Source organism: Heterocephalus glaber, unplaced genomic scaffold, assembly GCF_053883595.1.
Source record: "Heterocephalus glaber isolate CG9 unplaced genomic scaffold, H.glaber_assembly_v1.0 deba00001461, whole genome shotgun sequence".
Lineage (NCBI taxonomy): Eukaryota > Metazoa > Chordata > Mammalia > Rodentia > Bathyergidae > Heterocephalus > Heterocephalus glaber.
The window spans coordinates 19,717,166-19,745,013 of NW_028258308.1; the positions used below are offsets into that span (position 1 = coordinate 19,717,166).

The 27,848-nt window shown below is 34.7% G+C and overlaps 1 protein-coding gene and 1 long non-coding RNA gene across 14 annotated transcripts in view; one reads left to right on the top strand and one right to left on the bottom strand.

Annotated features, from left to right (window-relative positions):
• The window catches only part of LOC110350798 (uncharacterized), a 29,093-nt gene extending 20,675 nt beyond the window's left edge, over positions 1 to 8,418 (bottom strand). The window contains exons 1-2 of the long non-coding RNA XR_002397677.2: positions 8,119 to 8,418; positions 33 to 155 (exon numbers count right to left, since the gene is read on the bottom strand). This is a non-coding gene — a long non-coding RNA (uncharacterized LOC110350798). The remainder of the gene's footprint in view (positions 1 to 32; positions 156 to 8,118) is intronic.
• F11 (coagulation factor XI) lies at positions 5,718 to 27,848 on the top strand. Of its 13 annotated transcripts, XM_087217135.1 has the most exons (16): positions 5,732 to 5,854; positions 6,465 to 6,540; positions 6,691 to 6,746; positions 9,615 to 9,777; positions 11,055 to 11,161; positions 11,843 to 12,002; positions 13,454 to 13,563; positions 17,688 to 17,847; positions 20,400 to 20,509; positions 20,610 to 20,772; positions 20,855 to 20,961; positions 23,841 to 24,009; positions 25,222 to 25,397; positions 25,993 to 26,088; positions 26,770 to 26,909; positions 27,186 to 27,848. In XM_087217135.1, exons 3-16 carry the CDS (start codon positions 6,692 to 6,694, stop codon positions 27,345 to 27,347), a joined length of 1,878 nt encoding a protein of 625 aa, XP_087073261.1. In that variant the 5' UTR covers positions 5,732 to 5,854; positions 6,465 to 6,540; position 6,691; the 3' UTR covers positions 27,348 to 27,848. The 13 variants fall into 13 exon arrangements, with proteins under 13 accessions (XP_021120722.2, XP_021120721.2, XP_087073261.1 ...); XM_021265062.2 differs by lacking the exon at positions 6,465 to 6,540 and having other exon boundaries at positions 5,723 to 5,854; XM_087217136.1 differs by lacking the exon at positions 9,615 to 9,777.

The window sequence follows — 27,848 nt, forward strand, 5'->3', positions numbered from 1 at the left end:
GAATAGGACACCTTTTCATTTGAGCCACTTACTTTTGTTCCTGAGCATTGCAGCAAGGGTCCAGTCTGGGTGTGTAGAGGCCTGTAGGGCTGCACTATTCTGGTCACAGCTCCTGCAGTAGTCTCATTGCAGAGCTTTCGTGGAGGGCAAGGAATCTGCTTCACAAAGAACATTAACCTGAGAGGCTCAGTGGGTATTGAGTTGTGCAATGGTGATCCAAAAGCATTGTTAGGTATAAAATACTGCATAAAATTTGGCCCTGTAAACTCATGGTAGTAAGTAGTAGTTATTAGCCTTGGAATGGAAGATCTGAATTATATTCAGCACAAATTCCAAACTTGCCAGTGATTACCACAGTTGACCATAGGTAGTTTGATTCAGTTCAGTTAAGCTGATTAATATGTACATAAGTGCTGCCAATTACAAAATAATTGTGTAATAAGTAGAAAAATAGAAACTTAAAGCTTTCTAAAAAATTAAACTTTTCTTCTATACACCAAGATACAGAGGGGTAGAAAGGTATAAAGATGGAGGAGGCTAAAGGAAAACCAGGAGATCCTGGTTACCCATAGTCCATGCCATTGGAAACTGAAGAGGTAAGAATTACTCCAGAAGCAATGGCTTTTCTAAAGCCAGATTGCATGAACTATTTTTCTAAAAGCACATAATTTCAACGTTTACTTTTGTGTTCAATAAAGACATTGCCCTTGTTATGTGTGGAAGCTGTTTTATATTTAAAAGGAAAAAAAACGTTTTGTAATGAATACCTTTTACCTTGAGATTTTGGTATTGATAATTCTAGCAGGTATTTAAACAGGACTTTGGAATGCTCACAGGGCAATCCTCTAGCTTTAGTTGTTCACAAAATGTCCTCAATTAGGAAAAACATGAGAGTTTTGAAATATGGCACTTTCCTGTGGCATCAGTTATCATTTTAAATTGCTGATTGTAGCCCACTTGTGCTGGAATTTTTTGTTTGTTTGTTTTTTACCATCTTGCTCAGTGTGGCAGAGGAGCCCTTCACACAGCCAGAGTTCCACAGAACCAAGAGGTATGTAAGTGGCTAAGAAAACAAGAGGTTGAAATGATTTCACCTTCACAGGTCCATAGGAGGACCAGCCCAGGAAGGGTGGCTGTAGTCCCAGTCCTGGAAATGAGACAGTTAGAAACCACTACGGAGATACAGTTCAGGTCCACTCCTGGGCCTTAACTCAGGGCCTGTTCGCCATTAAAGATGTGACTTATAATTCTTCCTTGTTCTCTAACTCTCCCAGTTTTGTCAAACTCAAAAAACAGGTGTATATCTAAAGCCAGGATGCCTTTGTCATAACATCTCCAAGTGTACACTATATGAGAAAATGAAACTTTTAGGGATCATCTTAGAGGGACAGAGGACAAACAAATTCCCTGGGCCATAATCTATTAGTCAGAGACTTAACAGCTTCTTTTACTACCAAAAAACCAAAAAAAGAAAACCAACAAATTTTCACTTGGGCTTACAAATGCCCAATGGGTAACTAAAAAGCAGAATAAAGCTTGACATCTCTGTCTTCATTTTCTATCTCCTTTCTTACCTTAAAACTTTGAGACAGATTCTTGCTTGACACTGCATGTAGGCATGTCAATCACTTAAAAAGTATCTGCCTAAAACTGGTAATACAAGGTTTATTAGCTCTAAATTTCCCAAGCCGATAGCATTCTCTTTCAAAACTAAGAATAAGAGATTTTCAGAGACATTCAACCACCAGATTTTCCAATGTTCTTCTCAGGACCCTGCAGAATGATCATCTAAAAGTCTCTACTCATTGCTCTAAATCTTAAATCACTTTGGATTCCAGCAGAGCCTCTGCAGATCTGAAGCTACCCTTACCCCCAAAGCAGAAGTAAATCATCTCAGGGGACCTGATTGCCTCTCAAGCTGTAACAACTTCTCCAGAGCTCCAAAATCAGAACTGAGATAGTATCAGACCTTAGTACACCTGAGAAATTTCATGAAAGCTGGCTCCTTTCCTTTGTTAACAGGTCAGTCTGATTTTCTTAATTAGCCCTGTGCCCTCTTCAGCTCTTCTCCCCAAAATGAAGCCATTTACTATTTTCTCTGCCTTTTGATTGCAATAGAAGATTTTTGCCTTTAAATTAATGTTGCTGCCCTGGTTCCATTTCCAATATCACTGAAGCAAGGACCCACATTAGCCAATAACAGAAACTAACATGGCTCTTGCCCTTTGTCAACAGCATGTGTATAGAATACACAACATATGTTCCCACCATCTTATAGGGAGTTAATCAGAGGCTCCAACATCTGTCTTTAATTTATACACAAAACCTTTTCTTTTTATTATTATTTATGTCTATCTGTTCCAGTAAAGTATGAGCAATTTCAAAGGAGGTCTTCTCTCATTCATACTGCATATAAATTGGCATTCACTAAATATTTCATGAATAAATACATTTTTCTTATAAACATAAAGCAATGGAGGATTGAGGTGATAAAAAATTAGCTCAAGGTCACTGTCAGGACAGAGCCAGAACTAAGCTTGGCATTCCTATCCCTGATACTCTCTTCTAGGTCCATCTCATATTGTCTCATACTATAAGAAGGATAAAAGATGACAGAAGCATTTACAACCATCATTTGCTAATTTCATTGTCTATCATTCAAAACAGGGTTTATTTTGCTCCCCTGCCCAGGATATTTGGTAATGCCTACAGATGTTTTTGTTGTTTTAGGGAGGCAGCGCCACCAGATGTAGTTGTAGTGGCCAGGGATACTACTAAACATCCCACAGTGCACCAATAATGGTACCAATAATGGTAGAATTGAGAAAATCCTGATCAAAGTTCAGCATTAGACTTGATTATAAAAAGAGGATATTTCATGAATAGCAGCAAAGCAGGGTTGCAAACCATGGCAGGCTGTGTCCTTTTTCAAAGTGAATTCTGATGAAAAAGAAAAGGAATTCCAAGAGCAAATCTTCTCCATGAGACCTTTGTGGTCTTCCTTACCCCAGACAGAGGAGTTTATGTCACAATATGCCCAGCACATTTCACACTTACAATCCTAATTTCTGACTTACTTGTGGTTCTTTTTTGACCAAATTTTAGTTTTTTCCTGCAATTTTGATTGAGATTCTAAATTTGATTGGGATTAAAATCATTTGTTTCACTGAAAAAAAAAACTTTACCTTTAAAATAAAATAAGTCAATATAAGAATTTGAAATTGCAATGAATTAGTTGAAATTTTTAGATGCTAATTTGAAAGATTTATTTAAAGGATTTCTATGCAGTTAAGAGTCCTACTGTACTTTGATTGAATAGACAAAAATATTTCAGAATCCTTATACTATTTCAAAGGCCTTACAAGATCTTTTTTAACTAGCTACATCAAATTTGGAAAATACTATCTGCTTTTTCAGTGAAGCATTTCTCTAATTTAAAGTCTTTCTGTTCCTCTCAATAGACTTGGATAGTTATCATTATCTTTTTTTCATTGAGGCTACAGTAGAGAGATGAGATTTCAGGAAGTAAACAATATAGAAGAGTAAGGATCTTATATAATCTTACAGATCAGTTTTCCATGAAAATCCTTCTTGGCATGAATTTGTCATTCTGTATGTAAGCCTCATAAAAGGTCAAGTATCAAACACACGCACTTTTTGTGTGGCTGGAATGTATTTAATTTTAAATGAGAAACTCAAGACAGCAACTGAGGACTTCTTATGCTAAGATGAGTAGCAATGCATTGGCAATGGATCAAATAAAAACATCGAGTAGGTGTCTTCCCATAGAACAAAAGAACAGTGCATTGTACTACATGTCAAGCCTCCGTCTAAATTCAGTCCCTCACACCTTCACTTTTCTGCCCTGTGGAACAAAAGGCTAGCTTCTCACTTCTTTTGAAACATGCTCCCATAAGTTTATATGAGATTAAGTTTCAGATTTACCTTTACTTTGCTAACTGTGCTCTAAGTTCTCTCTTTTGCCCCTGTATTTTTCTTTCAGTGTGAGACATTGATAAGGCTCTCCAGTGTTCCTCATCTCGAATCAATTTTCCATTTAGCCTTTGAGCACAAGGGAATAGATATCCTACAGCTTCAGAACCATTCAGGATGTCCATGACAACACTGCTGTGATACACAGGAAATAAGATTGTCTCTCCATGTCCCCACATTTTGAAATACTCAAGGTCAACTGGTAACAGTTTTCTAGGTTCAGAAGATCACATTCACATTAGCACATTGTCCCTGAACAAAGTACAGTTTCCTTTGGTACACACAACTTCATCAAGATCTGTTAGAGTAGACACACTTGTACTTTCTGCTTTGGTCTTCAGAATATTTTTCAAAATTATTCCATTTGTAAATTCTAGTTCTTACTTAGCTTTACTATGGAAAATTGGGAGTCCTCTCTGAATCATAAAATCATCTTTCTTTAAAATTTATTTAAATCAGACATATTAAATTTTATTTGTTAGATTGTGTAGTCAGGGAACCACACAAAAATCCCTAGGACTGTTTAGTGTCTAATGTTATAAACAAGCCCAGAGAGATAAAGGAACGCTGCCAATGTTCATACATAGCTGGTTTTCACTGTCATCAACTGGTTTGTGCTCAAGTCACATGCCTAGAAAACTAATGAGTAGGTCTGGGTAATGAGAACATGGGTTATCCAGCTCTCAGATGCAGCTGTGTGAAATTTGGAAAGATATTTTACCAATATACCTGTCTACAAACTGCACAAGCTTTACTCTTGCAAGGCTTCCAGGGTACAGGACTCCTATCCTTCAGGGAGTTGAGCTGTTGTTTTATTATTACCTGACTTGCAGCAGCTAGATTCATCAATTCCTAGATCTTTGTTTATGTCTTAATATCCTGAGATCTAAAAAAATTATGAGAAGGGTTGAAGATATAGGTCAGGGGTAGAGCACTTGTCTGGCACACACAGGTCTTGGTTCCATCCCAGAAATGCCAAAAAGTGAAATGAAATAAATAAAAAAACAGAAAAGTGAAAAGCTATGCAAGGCTTATAGTTTTCAGAAAAAAGTTCTAGAATGTAATTTTCACAAATGGGGAAATAAAATGCATGCCTCCTTAGAACTAATCATATCTGCATAAGCTTCTGAAAAGGAAAAACCATATAAAGGAAAATGGAATCTATAAGAACAACAGACTGATAATTTGTACTTTTCTCTTTTGTTTTTTTTTTGTTTGTTTGTTTTGTTTTTGGTACTGGGGATTGAACTCAGGACCTTGCACTTGCAAGGCAGGTGGTGGAACCACTGAGCTAAATCCCCAGCCCATGTACTTTTCTTTTTACCTAGTTGCTAGCTCCCAGCAGCTGAAGTCTCCTCTTTTTACTGTACTGCAAATCAATATGTGCAGTAGACTTTTTATGGCTTTTTTTTTTTGTAGATTCTGGCATTGAAGTTAGGTTAGAATTAATGGTTAACAATTGGAGTTCAAAAGTGTGTTTGCATACAACTTTGGCTTAAGAGACATACAAAATGTGAGTTTGCCCAAATGCTAATGCACACAGACAAATTCAAATTCTCTAGCTGTTTCCGTGTTTGTCACTTGTACGAATAAGAAATTAAGAGAAAATAAACGAATTTAATATATGGAAAAAGCTAACAATGCTTCTAAGACACTAATATGCAGAGATTTAAAAACATTTCTCAGACATGCAGTACAAAGAGACAGTATTCCATAATATTGGAAATCAATAAAAGTAAATATTAAAGTTAAGTGAATGTTACCTACACAAAGCTCTTTAGAACAGAATGAAGACCATTTTGGAAGAAGACAAATGTGCTTTTTGAGAATTGCAACAAATAAATAAAGAAGGTATTTTTAGGTATGTTTTCAAAATTTACTTTGCATTTCTCTCAAGAAGTTATGCCTTGAAATGTTTTTTTCTATTAGGAGGATTTAAAATTTTTTTGCAATATAGAGTCATTGATATTTGAAGTGTGTCTGATTTACTAAAAATTGTTCGATAATATCTGTATTTGAAAGAAGCAAACTGAAAACAGAGTAGCAGTTTTTACTTAATTGTAAGTATTTTGTAAATTGAAAAGAGATATTCAAGAGCAATGCTGTAAAATCAGGATGGTTTCTCACTAATGAATCAGTTATTTTGTTTTGTTTTGGTTTAAGTTTTTTGTATAACAGTCTACTCAGTGCTTAGTGAGGATAAATATGTTTATAAGTGACCAAGACAATCTATTAATATATTTGCAGCAGAGTTTTTAAAAATAAGTAAAAAATCATTCAGAGCTCTTTGATAGGTATAGACAGAAATTACAAATATGGAAGGAAAAGAAATGAATTGGAAGAGAAAATTAAGATGTAAAATTGGGATGGGAGAGAGGCCAGATGATGATGACAGAGGATCTGATGAATAGGGAGCTGGAGGCGGAGAGAGGGAAAGAGGAAAGGCAAGGGAGAGAACTTGGCCCTGTCAGTTCTAGCTTCTGCAGAAGAGCAACAGTGCTGACTACCATAGACACACCAACTGGGGGAATACTCAAGATTTTAAAGGTAATATTCACCACTATAATAATAACCCTGTGAACACCATCAAATCACCTACTCCCTTTGCTCCCTATTTGTTGTAAATTCTAATGTCAGTAATCTAATTGTAAGTTTACATTTTATGTTCTAAAAGCATGTACAATTTTCTCTTTGTAGGATGTCCTTACTATGTCTAACAGTATATTTCCTTTTGTTTGCCTCGGTTTCTGGTGGTAAGTAGAACCATACGTATGGATGAGAAATAGCTTTGTTTTGTGATTTGTAAAGTGGAAAATAAGAGGATGGAAGTCTTTACAGGGAACTCACCTATTGCCCCCACACATATAGAATCCCATGCTATCTACACCATAGAAGAAATAAAAGTTTTATTTATTTTACACTTAAGTCTCTAGGGGTTTTAAAAGCAAGCAAGAAAATTGACATTTATTACATTTAATTTCTGATGCTATAACTAGCATTTTAATCATAATAAACTCTTCACTGGTATATGTGAAAATATCAAATCTAGGTGGATATTTAAAATATAATAAATCCAATATAAAGTATTAAATGATATATTTTATAATTTTATTTCCTTTGTGACACAGTTGTTATCCAAGTTATTATAGTTTTTTCATTGTGATTATTCTGAAATTATATTGGTTTTTTTTTATAAACATGTCAATTGACATATTTTGAACCCTGGCCTCAACAACTGTCTTTATACATATATATGTTCTTTACACATGTATATGAAACATTACTGAAAATTGACCACATACAAGACCCTAAAAGAAGTTTCAACAAATTTTAAAAGGTGAAAATTATACAGAACATGTTATTCGGTTATGGTAGAATTCAAGTACTTACAAACAAGATAATAGGAAAATTCCAAATGTTTGAAAAGTTGGTTAAGAGTATCATTTTTCACAAATATAGGTCAAAGAAGAGATCATAATGAAAATTAGAAAATATAATAAATTTAACTTTTAATTAAAAAATATAGAATAACAAACCTTTGGTATGTAGCTGAATCAAGGTTAAGATCAAATATAAAGATTTACATGTATACGTTAGAAGAGAGGAAAGATAAAAATTGAAAAGAGTACAATTCAAGAAAGTAAAAAGACTCTAGCAAATTAAATGGAAAATTAGATGGCAGAAAAAAATAAAGAATATAGCAGAAATCAACTGAGTGAAAAACAACATAGACCAGAAATGAACATGGTTTTGCTCTCTGATCTACTTTATAATGTGACAACACAATCTGACAAGAACATTCTGAGAAAGAAAAAAAGCTCTCATGTCTTCTTTTCTTTTGAATAAACATGCACACAGCATAAATTAACAAATTAACAAACAATGTAGAAGTATGTTGAAGAAAAATAAAAGGTTGATTACATTATAACAGTGGAACTAAGTTAGATTATTTTCAGGAATGAAGCGAATTTAATATTCAAAATCGAATAGATGCACTACTTTGTGGTGTATACCAACAGGAAGTGAAGGCAGAGACTCAAACAGATCTTTGTATTCCTGGGTTCACTGCCGTGATATACACAGTAGCCAAAAGGTGGACACATGTGGGCTTTTGGGGACACTTACCCACAGCATAGCACAACCCAAGTGTTCATCAACAGATTAATAGACAATGTGGTGATCCTCTTGTCTCAGTCTGCCTACTGCTGGGATTACAGGTGTGCACCACCATGCTCAGCTTGAACTTCGCATTTTAAAAAATTTTTAGTTTTTGTTAGTACATGTTTATAGCGAAGCAGGAAACTGTGAACTCGACAGACCTCTCTCAACACGAAGATAGGAGCAAAAAACAGCTTTTAGTGCCAGCGGCTCAGCAAGTGACTACTCCCAGTCTCGAGAGCCCTGAATAGAAGTTTGTGCTTGCTTATATACCTTGTTTTGCATTTATGAAGCTTAATTCCATTGGCATTTCCCTGAAAATATAGCAAGCCTACTTTACACAAAGCAGAGCAGTGGAGCAGGGGAGAGCAAAGATTTCTGGCAGGACTTTCTGAGTCTGTTATGCTCCTTTGGTGACAGATTACAGAAGTCATGGCTACTCAAGTATATTCTACAAAGAGCATAGTTACTAGTTAACCCATAGTTGCCTAATAACACAGTTAACCCATAATTGCCCAATTCCATATGGAGTGGTGGTCTCTTTCAATAATACATGATAATTACATTTCTCAGGGGGAGTTGGTATGTGTACATAACACATCTTAATCTTTTAAAAATCTCCTCTCCCTTACCTCCCCATTCTCCTCACCTCTTGGTCCCCTTCCCTTTTGCAAAAGATCTACCTCCCTATTTCCTATTACCTGTCTTTTACTTTAATCTTTATTTATATTTTGTGTTTCTCATGTGCGAGATACCATGTGGTATTTAAGCTTGTATGTCTAATTTATTTCACTTAATATTATGATCTCAAGGTACATCCATTTTCCTACAAATGATTCAAATTTATCCTTTTTTATGGTAGTGCAGAATCTCACTTTCTTTAATCTTTCATCTGTTGATGGACCATGTTCATCTTTGGTCTATGTTGTTTTCCATTCAGTTGATTTCTGCTATTTTCTTTATTTTTTTCTACCTTCTAATTTCTTTTCATTTAATTTGCTAGGATCTTTTTACTATCTTGAGCTGTACTCTTAGCAATTTTTATCTTTTCTCTATTCTAAATCTATACACATAAATCTTAATATTTGATATTAACCTTGATTCAGCTACATCCCAAAGTTTTGTTAAAGGTTTTGTTATTATGAATTGTACTACTTTAAACATGCATATGATGTATCACTATAGTATGGTGTCTTTAACCCTTTCAGGAAGATACCTAGAAGAGGAATAGCTGGATCAAATGAAAATTCTATTTTTAGCTTTTTGAGGAATCTCCATACTGATTTCCACTGTAGTTGTACTAGCTTATATTCCCACTAACAATGTAAAAGAATTCCTTTTTCCCTGCAGTTTGTGTCCAAGTTCGAGCATATTTTCTATTAAGGAAGGTTATTTGCCTCTGTTAAGTTTTTATCCACATGCCCTCCAATTCAAAATAATATTTGTTGTGTGTCATATCACAGAATGTGTGACTAAGCTATTCAAAGACACCAACTTTGAAGGAGGAGACATTGATACTGTTTTTACACCAAGTGCCAAATACTGTCAGGTGGTCTGTACGCATCACCCCAAGTGTTTGCTCTTCACTTTTATGGCTGAATCATCATCTGAAGATCCTACTAAATGGTAAATGTTTATGTTTCTAGGTTGAAGAACTACATTTTACAGGCCAATTACCTACAAATTAATTTCTATATATCATTATATAAAATTTAATATAAACAAAATAAATTTTCTTTCAATTGAAATATTAAATATTACAGTAAAACAATGGTGTTTAAGCCAAATTAGGGAGAATGTTGGTGCCTCTTAGGGTAGCTTTCCTAGCTTCCTCTGAGGTTTTAATATTAAGGGTACATTTTCTATCTTTCTCAATTTTTATGTGTCTTAATCATTTTATTCTTTGTTTTTCTACTGATTATTGATATGTCATATTATTTCTCTGAGAATTATCCCACAACTATCTTGTTACCAAAAAAGTGCATGAAGATAATTTGAAAAAATTGTACAATTATTTTCTGTCAACACCAAGACTGTCACTTTTGCTTTACTGACCTACAGATGTAGGTCATTTGAAATAATTTTAAAACATTATGAAATTTCACCTCTAAATATTTCAACATGCATTATTCCACACAAAAGGTATAAAACATTTAACAGTACTTCTTTTATAACATTTTCGCTTGTCCTCCAAATGTAATTTATAGCTAGCAACTAGAATCTTGTAAAAATCCAAAATTGTGTCTGGTCATTTATCTCTAGTCATGTTTCTAAAATTTTAAATCTTCTACCTATCACTTTTGTTTCCATGTCAAACTTGAAAATTCAATAATTTAATCTTTCTGCAAAAATAAAGCTATCAACACCTTTGTGTATTGTTGCTGAATCCCTAGATGTCTACATAGTACCATGAACATGTATAAAATTGTTCTATAATTGTTCTAGAATTATTGTTCTAGAATCCAAAACAGGGATCAACAAACATTTATTATCAAGGTAGATAGTAAATATATTAGGGTTTTCTGGTCCAAGAGCAAGAGTAAGGACATTATGTAAGAACTTTTATCACCATTTAAAATGTAGCTATTTAAAAACATAAAGACCATCCTTTAGATCATAGACTATACAGAAACAGTCTTATTTTTTACTGCTTTTTAGCCGCAGACCATAGTTCACCCAGTGTTGTTTGTTTACTCTTAGGAAGTATTATCATATGTCTTCTTTTAAATGTAGGGATGTTGAAATGATAAACAAAGTCACAATCTTACCAAAAAAAATATTTGTTCTAGCTAAATATTTGTTTTGGCATAAATTACAGTAGTTTATTTCATTCTCTTTTGTTTTCTTGTACCCTAATTTTAAGATTCATTATTTTAAATTTTTTGAAAAAAAAAAAACAACAGGTTTACTTGCATCCTGAAAGACAGTGTCACAGAAACTTTGCCAAAGGTGAATATGACAGGAGCAATTTCTGGATATTCTTTCAAGCAATGCCCACACCAAATAAGTGGTAAGATGTCTTTTGGGGACTAATAAATACTAGTTATTATAATGTATGTGTATAATTGTATCAGCTATACTTTTATAGCTTTAAAACCAAGCACTGCTATATGGAAATAAACTCCTCTAGTTCTTTTGGATGTGGTAAAAGCAATCACACTTTATATTTATATGCTTGCCTCTCCTCCATATGCTCACTACAGTACATTAAAATGTCTTTCTTTATCTTATAAAAGGATATATCTTACTATCTCAGTTCTCATCATTTATTTTCTTTCTCCCTCTCTGTCTAAAATTTTATGGGAAAGTCTATTAAACATACAAATCAAAGAGAACAAGTAGAAAGATTGACATGGTGCTCGTCTCAGAAGTGAAATAAATAACTTGAGTAGGTTAATTAGTGAACCAATCAGTCGGCAAAGTGTTGGACCAGTGAGAGGGTAGGGCAGAAAATCAAAATGCAAATTTATTGGTCTGAAATTATTGCAATATAAGAAGGACATTAGCATTCTTTTAATGTTTCTGTGTGCAAGTAGGAATTAAACAGATTAATATTAAAACAAAAGACTTCTGAGGAAAAGTGAGCAAAACAGTTAAAAGGTCAAGTCAGGAGGGACAGTTGGCAAGAGAGAAATACTGCAGCTGCCCCTGGAATCTCGAGGGCACTCATATTTTCCACTTTTATTTCCAGCTTGCAACAAAAATGTTTACGTAGGCCTAGACATGAAAGGAATGAACTATAATGGCTCATTTGCTGGGAGTGCACAAGAATGTCAAGAGAGGTGCACAAATGACATCCACTGTCACTTTTTCACCTATGCAACAAGGCATTTCCCCAGCATAGAGCATCGGTGAGTGATCTAGCAGCTGAGCCCAAGGATGTGAGAAAATTCAGTGAAAAACAAAAATGCTGATTCATTAAAATTATTTTTCACCTTCGCGGCAAAATTTATTTTTAACCCTTAAAGATATTTGTATAATACTAATCATTGTTTTTCTCACAAAAATTTCATTTAAAAATCCTGTTTGGATGCATTTAAGTTACAGCAGAGTCTGTGTTTTCATGACACTTATAAAATATGTATATATGTAACCTATATCCCAGTTAATTTCAAAAGTGCTATATTTTTAAATAGGCAATTTTGAAACAGCTAGAATTGGCTCTATTGGTAATGTTCTTTCTAACCTAAAAGATGTTATAGTCTAACCCTATAGAATGAAAAATTAAAACTCATGCATCTCTCTTTCTAAATAATACCTAATACTTTGTCTTACCTAAGAGAAACAGAAGCCCATGTGTTATCCTGCTAATGCTGAATTTTGAAATATTATTATTGTGTATTGTAATATTGTATATTATTATAGTGTATTATATAAGAATATAAAAATAATCTGTCACCAATGACTGTCTGCATCTTCTTTAAAATTTTATTAGGAGATTAAAGTATTAATTTTTATATTTAAAAGATTTTGTGATTATCTAAATTTGCATAGCAAACTACATTTATTGGGAATCCAACGGAAAAAGTACAATTAAGTTCAAAGTACTAATAATTGAATTTTAACACTGAGTTTTAACATTCTTTTCTCCACATCCATGAAAAGCTGGTAAGTGGAAACCACACAAAGTATTCAAAAACAATGATTGAACTTAAAAAAAGAAGGGTGGCATGAATGCAGAAGGGTGAGTTAGACAAGAGGAAGAGGCCAGGGCAGAGAGGAAGGAGACATAAGGGAGAGTAATGGGGGCAAGTAATCATCACAATGTTATATTCTTGTACAAAATGCCATATTCTTGTACAAAATGCCTCAATGAAATTCATTTACAAAATTGATGTACATTAATAATTTATATGAAAAATATCCAAATTAAAATTATTTAAAAAGCAAATCAATAATTACTCCTCTAAGTCTTGTCTTTAGGTCAGGTCAGAGGATATATTTCACATCTCAGACAGCGGAACATAAACTGCAAGCTGGGAAAATGTTGAGGCATTGTAGGAAAAATGAAATCATTAAAGTTGAAGAGAAAATTGAGAAATCACTCATTCATATATTTCTACTCAGTGTTATCACTACTCCAGAATTGTCATTTTATTGGCAAAGAAATATTTACAAAATCCACAGAACCACCAGGTGTGTGATGATAGTGCAGAGACATGAGGGAGTGGTTGAGCCTCTCAAATGAATGCTTTTCAGGCTGATTCCTGCACTGTCATGCCCAAGTCCTCTCTCCAAATGGTAATTTCTTCTTCCTACTAGCAATTGGAAGAATACTTTTTCCATTTTTATTTTTATTCAGGAACTTTTGTCTATTGAAGCACACCCAAACAGGAACACCAACCAGTATAAGAAACCTCAATAATGTGGTATCTGGATTTTCACTGAAATCTTGTGCACTTTCAGAGCTGGGTAACTATTGCTTTCTTAAAGGGGTAGTTGAACCACTAAATAATGTATAAAGTCGATTATAAGTACCACAAGTGTAACTTTGGACTTGAATTTACACTCACTGATAAAATGCACCAAATGATCTTTTTTCCCTTCTTATAATAAAGCTCATTATGTCTTATATAGAACTTATACTTAAATTTCAAGTTTAAAATAGTAATTTTCTTTCTAAATTAAAAACATTGAAAGATCTTGGGATAAGCTTAAAATTTTTAATAGGGAATTTACAAATGTTGTGATCAAAATTTTCATGATTTTACTGGTACACAGATTTTCTAACATGGTTTCTTTTTGTTTTCTTTTCTCCTTACCTAATTTCAGTCTTTTTTAAATAGCACATTTATTGGTACATTTTAGACATACATAATGATAACACTCATCATAGGGAATTTGCACCTGTACATGGTACATCTCGCCCCTTTTCTCCCATGCCCCTCTTGGGGCATGCCCCCTCTCCTCCCTATGTACAAAAGTTTCGTTTCCATTTTTCCCTTCTATTTTCACTTTGTTTCTCTTGTCCCTTCCTTCCTTTCTTCCGTTGTCCCTCACTCCTCCCTTGTTCCCCTTCCCATTTGAACATTTTCTCCCCATGTCCCAATATCTATTGTACATTTTAGTCCTTATTTCCACTTTCAGTTTCTCACACCAGAGAAACAATGTGGTATTTAAATGTGTGTATTCCATTTATTTCACTTAAGAGTATGGTCTCAAGGTCCATCCATTTAGCTATGTCTGAAGCTCATCATTCTTTATAGCAGAGTAGTAGTCCATTGAATAAAAACAAAACCCTCATCTTCTTTATCCATTCATCAATTGATGGGTTTGGGCTGTTTTTAAGGTTTAGCTGTCACAAAATGTGCCACTATAAACATGGGTATGTACATATGTCTGTGGTATGATGCTTTTAATTTTTTTGAGAAGATACCAAGAAGAGAAATAGCTGGGTCAAATGGACCTCTAGTTTTAGTTTTCTGAGAAATTTCCACACTGATTTCAACAGTCTACAGTCTCACCAACAGTGGAGAAGAGTTCCTTTTTTCCCACAGCCTCTCCAGCGTTTGTTATAGGTTGTTTTCTCGGTAGCAGCCATTCTTTCTGAAGTGAGATGAAATCTCAGTGTTGTTTTAATTTGCATTTCATGAATGACTAGTGATGTTGAACATTTTTTCATACATTTATTTTCCATTTCTTCTCATCTGAGAAGTGTCTTTCATTTCAGATATTCATCTGTGGAGTGGGTCTTTAAATTGAGGGGGTCTAATTTTTTTTAGTTCTTTATATATTCTAGATTATATTCTATATAATTGCAGATATTTTATTGAGACAAAATATGTAGGTGCTTAATAGTAAAATGGCACATGCATCAATTCTGAAGGTCAGGCAACTATTCTTTTTCCACACATTGGATAGAAATTCTCTCTTGAATGTTGTGGAGAAACAATTTTTCAGAGATTTATCAAAGTAAAGTTACAAAGTAAATTATATCCCTCTACCAGGCAATGCTACGGGTCAGTTAAAGCATTTGAAGTATAGCTGTATGGATTTCAAAGAGAGTTGAATCTGAATGTTGATGCAAACTAACACATTTCAAAAGCAAGAGGGATGGTAATGTATACTACTAAAATGAGCTTTGGGTGTTTGGAGCTAGATTATATTCTAGATAGTAGTCCTTAGTCTGATGAATAGCTGGCAAAAATTTTTTCTCACTTTGTGGGTTGTCTCTTCATTTTGTTGGTGGTTTATCTTGCTGTTCAAAAGCTTTTTAATAAGATGAGGTCCCAGTTGCTGATTCTTTATAGTATTTCCCGTGCAGTCTGGGTTTTGTTCATGAAGTCTTTGCCTACTCCTATGTCCTCGAGCTCTACTTATTCTCTCTTCCAGTAGATTTAGTGTTTCTGTTTTAATATTTAGGTCTTTGATCCCTTTCAATTTTAAGTTAGTGTATGTGGAAAGATATGGGTCTAGTTTAAATCTTCAACATGTGGAAAGTCATTTTTTCTGGCATCATATTTAACAAATATTAAAGAGGCTATCTTTCTTCCAGTGAAGGTGATTGACTCCTATTCCAAAGATTAGGTGCCTTAGTGTGTTTGGAGTTATTTCTGCATCTTTCAGTTTGTTCTATTGATCCTCAGGTGTGTTCTTTTGCCAGTACCAGGCTGTTTTTATCACAGTAGCTTTGTATTATGATTTCAGGTCAGGGATTGTGATACCCCCTGTCTTGCCTTTGTTGCCCAGAATTTCCTTTGCTATTCTAGGTCTCTTCTTGCTCCAAATGAATTTTAGGATTGTTTCTTCTAATTCTGTGAGACATGCTGTTGGAATTTTGATCAGGATTGCATTAAATCTGTATAACAATTTTGGAAGTATGGCCATTTTTACTATATTGGTTCTTCCTATCCAAGAAAAAGGAATATCTACATTTTCTGATATTCTCTATGATCTGCTTTTTTAGAGTACTGTAGTTTTCAATGAAGAGGACTTTTACTTCCTTCATCAGATTGATTCCTAGGTATTTCATATTTTTGGACACTAGTGTGAAATGGGTTGTTTCTCTAATTTCTCTCTCAGTGAGTTTGTTATTTGTGTACAGGATGGGTATTGATTTTTTGAGTGTTGATTTTGTATCCAGCTATGCCACTGAATTTGGTTATCAAATCTAGAAGTCTTTTGGTGGAGCTTTTGGAGTCTTCTATGTAGCGTATCATGTCATCTGCAAATAATGATAATTTAACTTCTTCCTTTCCTATGTTTATTCCTTTTATTTTTTTCTCTTGTTTAATTGCTCTGGCTAGTGTTTCTATAACTATATCAAACAAGAGTGGTGACAGTGGACATCCTTGTCTTGTTCCTGATTTTAGAGTGAAGGATTTCAGTTTTTGACCATTAAGTATGATGCTGGCTGTTGGTTTGTAGTAGATGGCTTTTATCAGATCGAGATAAAGACCATCTATAACAATTTTCTGTAGGGCTTTTATCATGAATATGTGTTGGACCTGGTCAAACACTTTTTCTTCATCTATTGAGATGATCATATAATTTTTGTCCTTGACTCTGTTAATATAGTGTATTACATTTATTGATTTCCCTATTTTGAACCATCCCTACATCCCTGGGATGAATCAAACTTGTTCATGGTATATAATCTTTTTGATGATTTGCTGCATTTTGTTTCCCAGTATCTTATTGAGAATTTTTGCATCTATGTTCATTAGGGATATTGGCCTGTAGTTTTCTTTTTTGGTTGGATCCTTCTCTGGTTTTGGAATCAGAGTAATGCTTGCTTCCAGGAATGAATTTGGGAGTACTGCTTCCATTTCAATTTCATTAAAGAACTTGAGAAGTAGCTGCATTAGATCTTCTCTATATTACTTGTAGAATTCAGCTGTAAATCCATCAGGCCTAGTCTTTTCTTTATTAGTAGATTTTTTTTTTTGTATCAGGGATCAAACTCAAGATGTTGCGCTTGCAAGACAGGTGTGGTGCCACTGAGCTAAATCCCTGGCCCTGTTGGCAGATTTTTTAATTACGTATTCAATTTTGTTGACTTATATTGGTTTATTTGGAGTTTTTATATCTTCTTAATTCAGCTTTAGGAACTCATATGTATCTAGCTATCCATCCATTTCTTCTATTTTCCATCTTATGAGAATACAGGTTCTCAAAGTAGGTATTGATGATCTTCTGGATTTCTGCAGGATCTATTCTGATTTCATGCTTTGCATTCACAATTGCATGGATTTGAGTCTTTTCTTTTTTTGATAAAGTTGGCTAAGGGTTTGTCAATTTTATTTAATCTTTCAAAGAACAAACTCTTCAATTCATTGATTCTTTGTACTGTTATTGTTTTTAGTCTCCATTGCATTAATTTCTGCTCTGATTTTTATAATTTCCTCCCTCATACAAGCTTTCAGCTTGTCTCACTCTTCTTTTTCTAGAAGCTTGAGGTTCAATATTAGGTTGTTTATTTGAGCCCACTCTGTTATCCTGTTATGGGTAATCATTGCTATAAATTTCCCTTGTAGAACTGCTTTCACTGCATCCCATGAGTTCCAGTGTTTAACATGGTTTCTTCTGTCATACAGCTTGTATTAGGGACATGTTCCCTAATACAGTGTTTGCAGACAGTAACATCCAGAGTGTTTTGGCTCCAGATGCTTTTGTCTGTCGCCGCATTTGTACTCATCATCCCAGTTGTTTGTTTTTTACCTTCTTTTCTCAAGAATGGTCAAAAGAATCTCAAAGGTAAGAAGTTATGGTTAAGGCTGATTTGTTGTCTTTTGAAAACAGCTGATCAAAATCTGTCAGTGAACATACTAAGCAGATTAAAATTGAATTGAAATGTCTGTTTACGACAAAAATTTCAAGGAAGAGTTGTTGGATTCTCTCATTTTCTCCCCTCCATCTGCTGACCACAAATCTAATACTATCAATTGGTCTTGGAGTTTTTTACTTGTTTTTGTTTTAAGCTTAGAGGTCTCCACCTTTGCTAAAGGGAGAGTTGTCTAATTGTCAGTGGAATGAAGAGAATATGCCTGGCCATTAAGAGAAAGTTCATTCCACTGCAAAAAAGAGCTATAAATATCAGTAAAGTGGCAAATACAAAATGGAAAAGAGAGATGGAAAATAGTAAGACCTACATCAAGAAGTTTGGGGTGGTGGTAGGAGGGAGATTTGAGGATTGAGGTCTTATTTCTCTACTGATGGGAATTAACAAGGTACATCATAAAAAGCATATTATATTTCTTTGGTTATTAAAGGGATACATGCTGAGATTGCTACCCTTTGTGAACGAGAATCACTAAAAAAATAAACAAACAAAAAACCCGTAAGATTAAGTCAGCTTCAAACATAGGTTCTCTATATTATCTAAGTTGGAACTCTCAGAAGTGTTGGCATTTTCTGGCCTTGGCTATCCACTGTTGAGAAGAGCAACCCTTGCAACATTCAGTCAAGGTGAGACCTTGAGTCCATTGTCCATCAGATAAGCCTTATTTTCCACTGAGTGAGACTGTAATTTCAGTAGCACAAGATCTGTCACATGAAAATGTATCAGTTACGTTCCCTTACTAAAGAAGTTTAAGAAAACTTATTTGATGTCTGCTACATATCAAGAATTGTTCTAGGGATATTATTAGTAAATTAGACAGGTGAAAGCTTCCTCCTTGGATCAGAGTGGAGACCAAAGAGGTGTTCAGATTGGGATGTGTGGTCATATGAAGCCAATAAAATTTGCTGATGGGTTGGATGTGGCCTGTGAAGGAAAGAGTCGGTGGTATTACTGAGATTTTTGGCCCAGGTAATTGGAAGGATGGAAATTCCAATGGCTAAGATGTGGAAGACATTGGGGGAACAAAGGTCAAAAGGAAGAGTTTTTTTATACATGTAGGGGAAAATGTTGACCTGGCCACTGGAAATAGAAGTCAGTTTCCAAAGAGACTCATGCTCCAGATCTGTGTTTGAGTCTCCCCATTATATAACTGCTAATTAAACGCACAAGACTGGTGAGATCATCAAATGACTGAATACAGACAGAGCAGAAAGGAAGCCCAAAGATGGAAAAGCCAGGCAATTGAGAAATGAGAAAATTCAGAAATTAGAAAAATGCCTTTGATATTTGTCATTTTGTGATTGATACTTCTTTGTTTTATTTTCTTTTATAAAATTACCAATTAGTACTTATAAGAGGAATAATACATTTCATCCTTAATACAGAGTGGGAGAGGAACACACCTACCAAAAGGCAAGACTTAGCTAAATTTAATTTAAATTATATAAAATTAAAAATTCACTTCCCAAACTGTCTTAGTCACATTTTAAGTGGGCAATTGTCATATGTGGCTAGTTGTTGCTATATTGCATGGTATAGAAAATATCTACCATTCCAGAAAATTCTGTTGGATAGCTTTGTTTAAGACTGTGATTTTGAGCTACTTAGGAAAACTCTCTCCCTTTCAGGAAGATGCTGCCAGGCAAGTTATGGAGTCAGTGATGGATTTTCACTTATACGTTTCTTAATCCAGATAGGAGATTTTTAGGTAGCATGAAAATTCCTCTTTAAAAATGTATTTCATTAATGTCTATCAATTGTATAAAATAATGAGTTTCAATGTGATATGATATTTTTATACATGCATATAGCCTATTTTTATCATATCTATCCCCCCACTGCATCCCTAGCACTCACTCCCCTTTCCCTTTATCCTCATTCCTCTCCCTTTATCCTATAATGATCTCCCTTCTAGTATGGAAAGCATGTGGTATTTTATCTCCAGTTCCATCTGCTTTACTGAAAATGCCATAATTTCATTCTTCTTTATAATTGAATAATATTCCTGTGTGTGTGTGTGTGTGTGTGTGTGTATGTGTGTATCATACATTCTTTATTCATTCTTAATAGATTGGTGGGCACCTGGGCTGGTTCCATACCTTGGCTATTGTGAATTGTGCCACAATCAAGATGGATATGCAGGTAGATAGTGCGAAAATCCTTGAATCTTTGAGACAGACTAGGAGTGTTGAAAGGAAGGAAATAAAAAGTGAAGATAGTAGAAACACTGACAAAAGATCAAGTTGTGAAAATAAGAGTCAGATGGTTTAGTTTTGAAATTTTGTCTACAACCCATGGGGTCATAGACTATGACTCAATGATTCATGAAGAATATTATAAAACTAGGAACATTTTCACTACTAAATGCCAACATGAACTGACTTTACTTTCCATACATGCTGTAAAAAATGTTTTTTATATGTTTTATATAATATATTCATATCTTCCTTGTCTTTTTTACTGTTAGAAATCTTTGCCTCCTTAAAACATCTGAAAGTGGAATACCAACTACACGCATTCAAAAGAACAAAGCTATCTCTGGTTTTAGTCTCCAAAACTGCAGGCACAGCATCCCAGGTAAAAGATAAATACCTTTTCTTCTGGGTGAGATCAACAATTCTTGAGATTGGTGCCTAAGGTAATCTGTCTCACAGCTGATATGTGATATGTTTTCTAGTATTTTGTCACTCTTCTTTTTACCTTGACACTGATTTCTTGGGAGAGGAACTGGACATTGCTGATGTGAAAGGCCATGAAGCCTGCCAGAAAATGTGCACCAATGCCATCCGCTGCCAGTTTTTTACCTATTCACCACCTCAAGAATCCTGCAATGAAAGGAAGTAAGACAAAGGGTTAAGTAGACGTGTGCCTCATCTATTTTTGAGGTGACTTGTATTTATACTTCTTTGTTTCTAACCATAGGGGAAAATGTTACTTAAAACTTTCTTCAAATGGATCTCCAACTAAAATACTTCATGGGAGAGGCGGCATCTCTGGATATACATTAAGGCTATGTAAAATGGATAATAGTAAGTGTGATGTCACTTCAAAAAATACATATGAAGGAATTGTTCTACATTAAATGTATCATAACTAAGGTAATAACAGACACAGAGGGGCTAAAGCTAGTAAAATAACAAATTTAGCAATTTTCATTATTTTTACATTTCTCGCACAAGCCAACCGAATTTTAAAGGTATAAATTACACCTTAGCTAACCTCTACCCTGCCTAATATGAATTGAATATGTGTCTTAATTTGAAGCATTTATGTAACTGGGATTTCCTTATGTCACACAGATTCTGCCAATTCATATGTCTGGTTCTTATTATCAATGCTAGAGAGGATTTTTATTATTTTAGGTGGAAAAATCAACCAGTACGTTGGTTAATCAAAGTTCTCCTCTCATTTAATCTTAAAGTAAAATATAAATAATCATGATGTGTTCTAAAAATTATGTGTTTACTCAAGAAATAATGGAGTAGCTCTTTTTTTTTTCCCTGGGACCGTCATTCTTTCAGATTCCTTGCAAAGGTTCTGTGGACTTCTAAGAAATCTCAGGAATTTATAACATGAGTCTTGCAGGGTAGAAATAAAAATATTTTCTAGATTATACAAAACCTATAATAATAAAAATTATTTTAAAATTGTCTCAACAGTGTTTTCATCCCAGTGGCTAACTTCTCAGCATAAGAGATGATGGTGTGTAGCTAGATAGAATTGTTCTAAAGGACAAAATTACAACAAGAAAAGAATATACCACAAACATTTCTCCCTAAATTATCATAATAACCTATTGTAGCTTTATTGATTTACAGCAAAACATGTTTTAAGCTGTTTTATTTAGTGTCCAAACTTATAATATTCTATACATTTAGATTAAGCTGGGATTTAATGAATAAAATGGAAATGATAATCATTCTTTGTAATTGTTTTAGAAGTACAAAAATCTTTTTTGTTGGGTTATTTGCTATACTGAAAAGGTAAATTAATACTTAACTTCTAGGAAATTGCTTTGTAAAACATACAGATGTTATAGTACCTACAATACTAATATACTAAGCAACAAAATATGATTTCCCAGAGTTGAGAGGTGCTTTGATAAGAATCTATGGATGAGTTAAAGCTCTTTAGAAAAGTACTCAATTATGTTATAATTTGATAAATTACAGATGCCATTTCCATTCTGGATCCTTCATGATGTACTTCTCTGTTGAGGTTTTAGACCACAGGCTATGGATGATTATATCCATTGTAAATTGATAGCTGTAGGAGAAACTATAATATAGAAGAAAATAAAATTTTATGTCTTCTTAGTGCAATTCCTGAGTTAAGTGAATTAAACAATTGGCTTTATTTCACTATATTAGATAAAATAATATTCTAATTAGAGAGGACATAACTAACAAGTGTTGGTCATGTCCTGTACTGTTGTTGATTTACAATATAATTTAACTTTCTGAAGATGCATAGCAAAGTCATCAAAAGAAACATTTCTTTACATCAAATGTAATGCTGAAAACTGCATTTCAGCATTTTGTTTACAATGAGAAACAAAACAGAATAAATATCAGTACTAACGACCTGTACCTTGTAAGGTCTTTGTAAGTTGTTTAGAACATATCTTAATTATTGCTTGCCAACTACTTATCCCAAACTTTACTTTTATGTCACTTCCCAGCTTGCAATCTATAAGGGCCTCCAAAAAAATTGCAGAATATAGTTAGGATCTTTAAAATGGTCTTCCAAAACTAGTGTCTCCCCAATCTACTCTTAAGTGATAACTCTGTTAAGGCTTCTACAATCACCTCATGCTCATTCTTATTTCTGCTTGCTGTTAACTGTTGTGTTTTTTTCAAAGCTTCTTTTCCCATCCTTTCCTATTTTAAATCTACCCCAGAATTATACATGCATTTTCCTATAGAGGAAAGAAAGGCCTAGAAAGGTCTGGGTATAGCACATTGGCACCACCTAGGAGTTTGTTAGAAAGGATGCCAGCATCCTCTACACATGTACTGAGTTACAGTTTATATTTTTAAAGTACGCAGGAGATCCATAGGAAGTTTAAGATGTACTGCTTTAAAATACTGCTATGTATGCATGTATGCTGTCTAGATTCTGTGGTACACTTGGCCAAGGCTCCAAAGAAAAGGATGGTTTCTCCTATTTGGCATCCCAAGAAATAGAAATAGGATGGACTATCCTGTCCAGGACAGCCAAGAGAGGAAAGATGCCAAGGGATGAGTCTGAATCAAAGTCTTTGGAAAGTATCAATAGTCACCCCAAGAAAGCCCCGAATAGTCAACAAGGCCAAACAGCAGAAATTCACAAACAGAAAAAACAGTCCTGGTTTGGGCATGGATGAAGAAAGTGTAATTGGCAGCCAGAGGCAACCAGAAGGAGACAACGGGCAGGCAGGTGGGGGTGGGACTGGAAAAGGACTGCAGGACTGAATGGGAAGGTGCTCAGCTTTTGTCTGTGACATTTGTTCTCAAATTTTTAGCAGGGCAAGTTTTAAAGACAGATTGCTAGGCACCACTGCCAGAACTTCTGGTTCACTGTGTCTGAGGTAGGGCTCAAGGATTTACATGTCTAACAAGTTCCAGGGTGATGTTGTTCATTGGGGACCACACTTGGCAATCATTGCTTTAAAAGTCCATTTGCTGTTACCATTGAAGAAGCACCATTGGCCGTGTAGTACTAGGTAGCTTGTAGTTACAAGAGGACTTGATCATTCCATTTTTATGTGCATGTTTTCTTTGCCAACTTGATTATAAAGTCTAACTCAGGGTCTTGGTAAGTTCTTTAATTGAAGGAAACTTTTCTTTCTTTTGTTCCCCAGGGAACATAACTACTGATGGAAAAATGAAGACATAGAAATCCACTTATTGCAATCTCTCTTTTACAGTATGCACAACCAAAATAAAGCCCAGAATTGTTGGAGGAACTGTGTCTGTTCGTGGTGAGTGGCCATGGCAGATAACTCTGCATATCACAGCACCCTCCCGGGGACACTTGTGTGGAGGATCCATCATTGGAAACCGGTGGATACTAACAGCTGCTCATTGTTTCGATGGGTCAGTTCTGTTGCTGTTTATTAGTCCACCATCCTCATACATATGTGAAATCTACTACTAGTGTATTAGTAGTACTTTAAAATACTTTTAAAATGTCAATTATTCTATTTACTAAATTAATTTCCTACCTTTAGTGGGAGACAGAAAGCAAAAAGGAAGAGCCACTTATGGTCTACAGCACGGTATTCAGCAACAGAATAGGTGCAGAACAAGGCTATTTGACTGCACACTAATCCCCTCTCTTGTCTAAATGCAAACACATATTGAGGGCTTTCTGTTATTTCCTATAGGAACATACCATTCTCTGTTTATTGAGTCCAGAACTAAACTCATGAAGAATTTCCCACTCTGTAGTAAGTCCAGTTTCCAGTTTTCACTCTTACTCTCTTTCACTCTGCCTCTTTCCTTCTCTATCTTTCCCTCTTCCCATCTCTTACACCACCCCCTTAAATACAGAAAGACATCATTATGCAGCCTTGATATTATTCCCTATTCATATCACTTTCACTCTTGGCCAAACATAAAATCTTCAGCTGGAAAATGCATGAATGCATGTATCCCTGAAAATTTTGGCTGACCAAATTTCCTCTTTGCTACTTTAGTACCCTCTGACTTGTCTCCAGTAACAGTCATGTGTGTTGTCATTTTTTTATCTGTTTGTGACACACTGATGTTATAACTCAACAATATATTTGAGATCAATAGTCTCCTTTGCCTTTTACATATAGGGAAGTGGAGTACAGAAACACCATGCGAATTTCTCAGGGTCACAGCTAGTAAATGGCAGGACTGAGATCAAAACCCAGGACATTTCATGGATCTGTGTATATATGTATTGGACAATGGAAAGAGCATTTATTTTGTAAGTGTCATGTAAGATAAATGCTAATTCAGCATCCTCTTTATAGTGGAAATATATAACTGAAAAACTTTAGGATGAGTTCACTCTTTCCACCTAAAATTACACTATTGGCCTGAAATTTAGTTTTTTGATCTTTTGTTTGTTTTAGTACCGGGGATTGAACTCGGGTCCTTGAGCTTGTGCAGCAGGCGGCAGAACCACTGAGCTAAATCCCCTGCCAATTTTTTTTTTGGCATGAAATTTAGTAATATCTAGTTTAATAGCTATGCAGCTCAAAATGTTTGGGAAATACATAATGAGGGAAATACATAATGTAGGAAATAAATTTCCCTCTATTGTTTATTCCTTAGGGTAGAATCACCTAAAATTCTGCGTATCTATGGTGGCATAGTAAATCAATCTGAAATAAATGAAGATACTCCTTTCTTTGGGGTACAAGAAATAATAATTCATGATCAATATAAAATGGTAGAAAGTGGGTATGATATTGCCTTGCTCAAACTGGAAACAAGCATGAATTACACAGGTATGTAGAGTTCTAAGTGGAAAGTTATCTACAAAGGTGAGCTAGATGAAATATTTACTAGGAAGATATTCATGATGTGATCTTACTAATCTCTTCATGTGCTTCCATTAAAGGAAGAGGGTCTGGAAAGCTGGAGTTTCCCTCTGTTAAGTCTGACACTCTGTTTGATTGTGTCTGTTTGATTGTGGGATATTATGTTCAAGATGTGGGTGAAAATTTTAGGCTTCTTTGGGTGCACAAAATGCCATAATTGTATCACATTTTAGAATATAGGGAATAATTGAGTTACTAGCTCCCTTTTAGGGACAAAATGATGGAAGGTCAGCATGATTAAGCAACTTCCATGGGATCACAAACCTAGTAGGAGTGAAGGAGTAAGTCGGAAGGAGTATGGTTGTCTGTTCTCTCATCATCCTGGGATCCATACTATGTAACACTGAACAAGAGAGATGAAAATATGTGACAAGAAGGCACTGCATGAACATAACAAATAGCAAAGGCACGTGGAATGAAAAGTGAAAGAAGAGAGTCTCTTCTGGGAAAGAAGATATATTTTGCTTCTGACAATTAAACTATGATTTTTTAAAAAATTTAGATTCTCAACGACCCATATGCCTACCTTCCAAAGGAGATAGAAATGTAATATATAATGACTGCTGGGTGACTGGATGGGGATACACAAAATTAAGAGGTAAAAAATGCTGGTTTAGAGCCGGGGATTTAGCTCAGTGTTTCTGCCCTCACAAGTGCAAGGTCCCAAATTCAATCCCTGGTACCAAAAATAAATAAATAAATAAAAATACATTTAAAAAATGCTGGTTTAATATATGCTGCATCCTAAAAATAAAGAGCAGAGTTTAGCTATCACATTTTCTGCTCTATCAAGTCATACAGCTGAAATACAAATAAAATAGCACCAGTCCTAGTACCCAGGAAGAAGGGTACTAATAAAAATAAAAAGATAAAAATCACCCAAGTGAGGGTGATGTTATATCAGTTTGATAAGAAGTTTTAAGTATGATTAAACCTCTTTAAAATTTTTTTAATGAAATTTAATGTGAGACTTAGCACTTCTCAGTAAATGTCCTAGCTTGTTATCTAATTATTTTCTCTAGGAAGTAATTCTAGTAAGAGTCATAATTAATTGTCAAGCTTGAGTAACATTAATAAAATGGAATGCACAACAGTGAGAATAGTGTCTTTTTTATACTCTATAATTATAAAAGGCCTATGAAGTGCACCTAACATTTTTCTCTTTCTGGATTTTTACATAAGATTTTTATTTTAAAGTTTTATATATATATATATATATATATATATATATTTTTTTTATATATGATCGTTCCAGTAACAAAGTACAATTTTTTTAAAGACAGTATAAAAAACACTCTCCAGAAAGCTGAGATACCTTTGGTGTCAAATGAAGAATGCCAGGCAAGATACAGAAAGCATAAAATAACCAACAAGATGATCTGTGCAGGCTACAGCGAAGGGGGGAAGGATGCTTGCAAGGTAAGAGTGCTCTCAACTAATTGAATATATTCAGATTAGAATGTTTAATACATTTTAAAATGGAGTCTTCTGCCAATAAGCAGGAAACAAAGTGTAATTGTCTTATTTACTGAAATCTAATGAACATACACTGGATAAAAGTGAGCGGTCAGGTTCTTTGAAGTTTATGAAAAGACCAGGGGAGAATTTCAGGCAAAATCACTCTGAACAAATGTATTTATTATGGGAAGCATCGAGAGTGATCTGGGCTACTTTTTTCCCTTTCCCTTTTTACAGGGAGATTCTGGGGGTCCCCTGTCCTGCAAGCACAATCAGGTCTGGCATCTGGTGGGCATAACGAGCTGGGGTGAAGGCTGTGGTCAGAGAGGACGACCAGGCGTTTACACCAATGTGGTCAAGTACCTGGACTGGATTCTGGAGAAAACTCAATCACTGTGAAAGAGGTTCCAGGTCCATTTGACCCCCGAGGGGCAAAACAGATTGTTCCCTGGAAGAGGCCTCCTATTTTACTGAAGAAAACACGGTGATGTCATCTGTCCCCCATAGTCATGCGTGGAATGGGCTTGATGTTTCTAAGAAAATATTTAAAAACTGTGTGCTGAAAACTCTCATTCGATAATAATCATGATTTATTTTCAGTATCCAGTCTCTTGCTTTTCAATTACACTTTTACTCAGCCAAGGAAATCCTGTAAGGATATATTTTTGCAGATTATTCCATGACAGCTATTCCAGAAAACTATCAAAAAATGGCTCCAAGGGACCAGGTAGAACTGCTGAAAGGAACCCACCACAGAAAAATAATTGTTAAAGAAAAAAAAATGGAAATTGTAAGAAATGGGAACAAAGACAGTCATCATCAATTTGCAAGATTCCATACTCTGCCTGTGAGAACACATTTCTTGTGTAAAGAAATAATTTCACTTCTTTGTCTGAGAAA

Coding starts and splice junctions, on each gene's coding strand:
- F11 (XM_004853050.4), top strand. CDS start 6,376: ATGATGATGACAGAGGATCTGATGAATAGGGAGCTGGAGGCGGAGAGA. Junction 24,010..25,221: donor GCTGCTCATTGTTTCGATGG/GTCAGTTCTGTT, acceptor TTTATTCCTTAG/GGTAGAATCACCTAAAATTC. Junction 26,910..27,185: donor GGGGGAAGGATGCTTGCAAG/GTAAGAGTGCTC, acceptor CCCTTTTTACAG/GGAGATTCTGGGGGTCCCCT.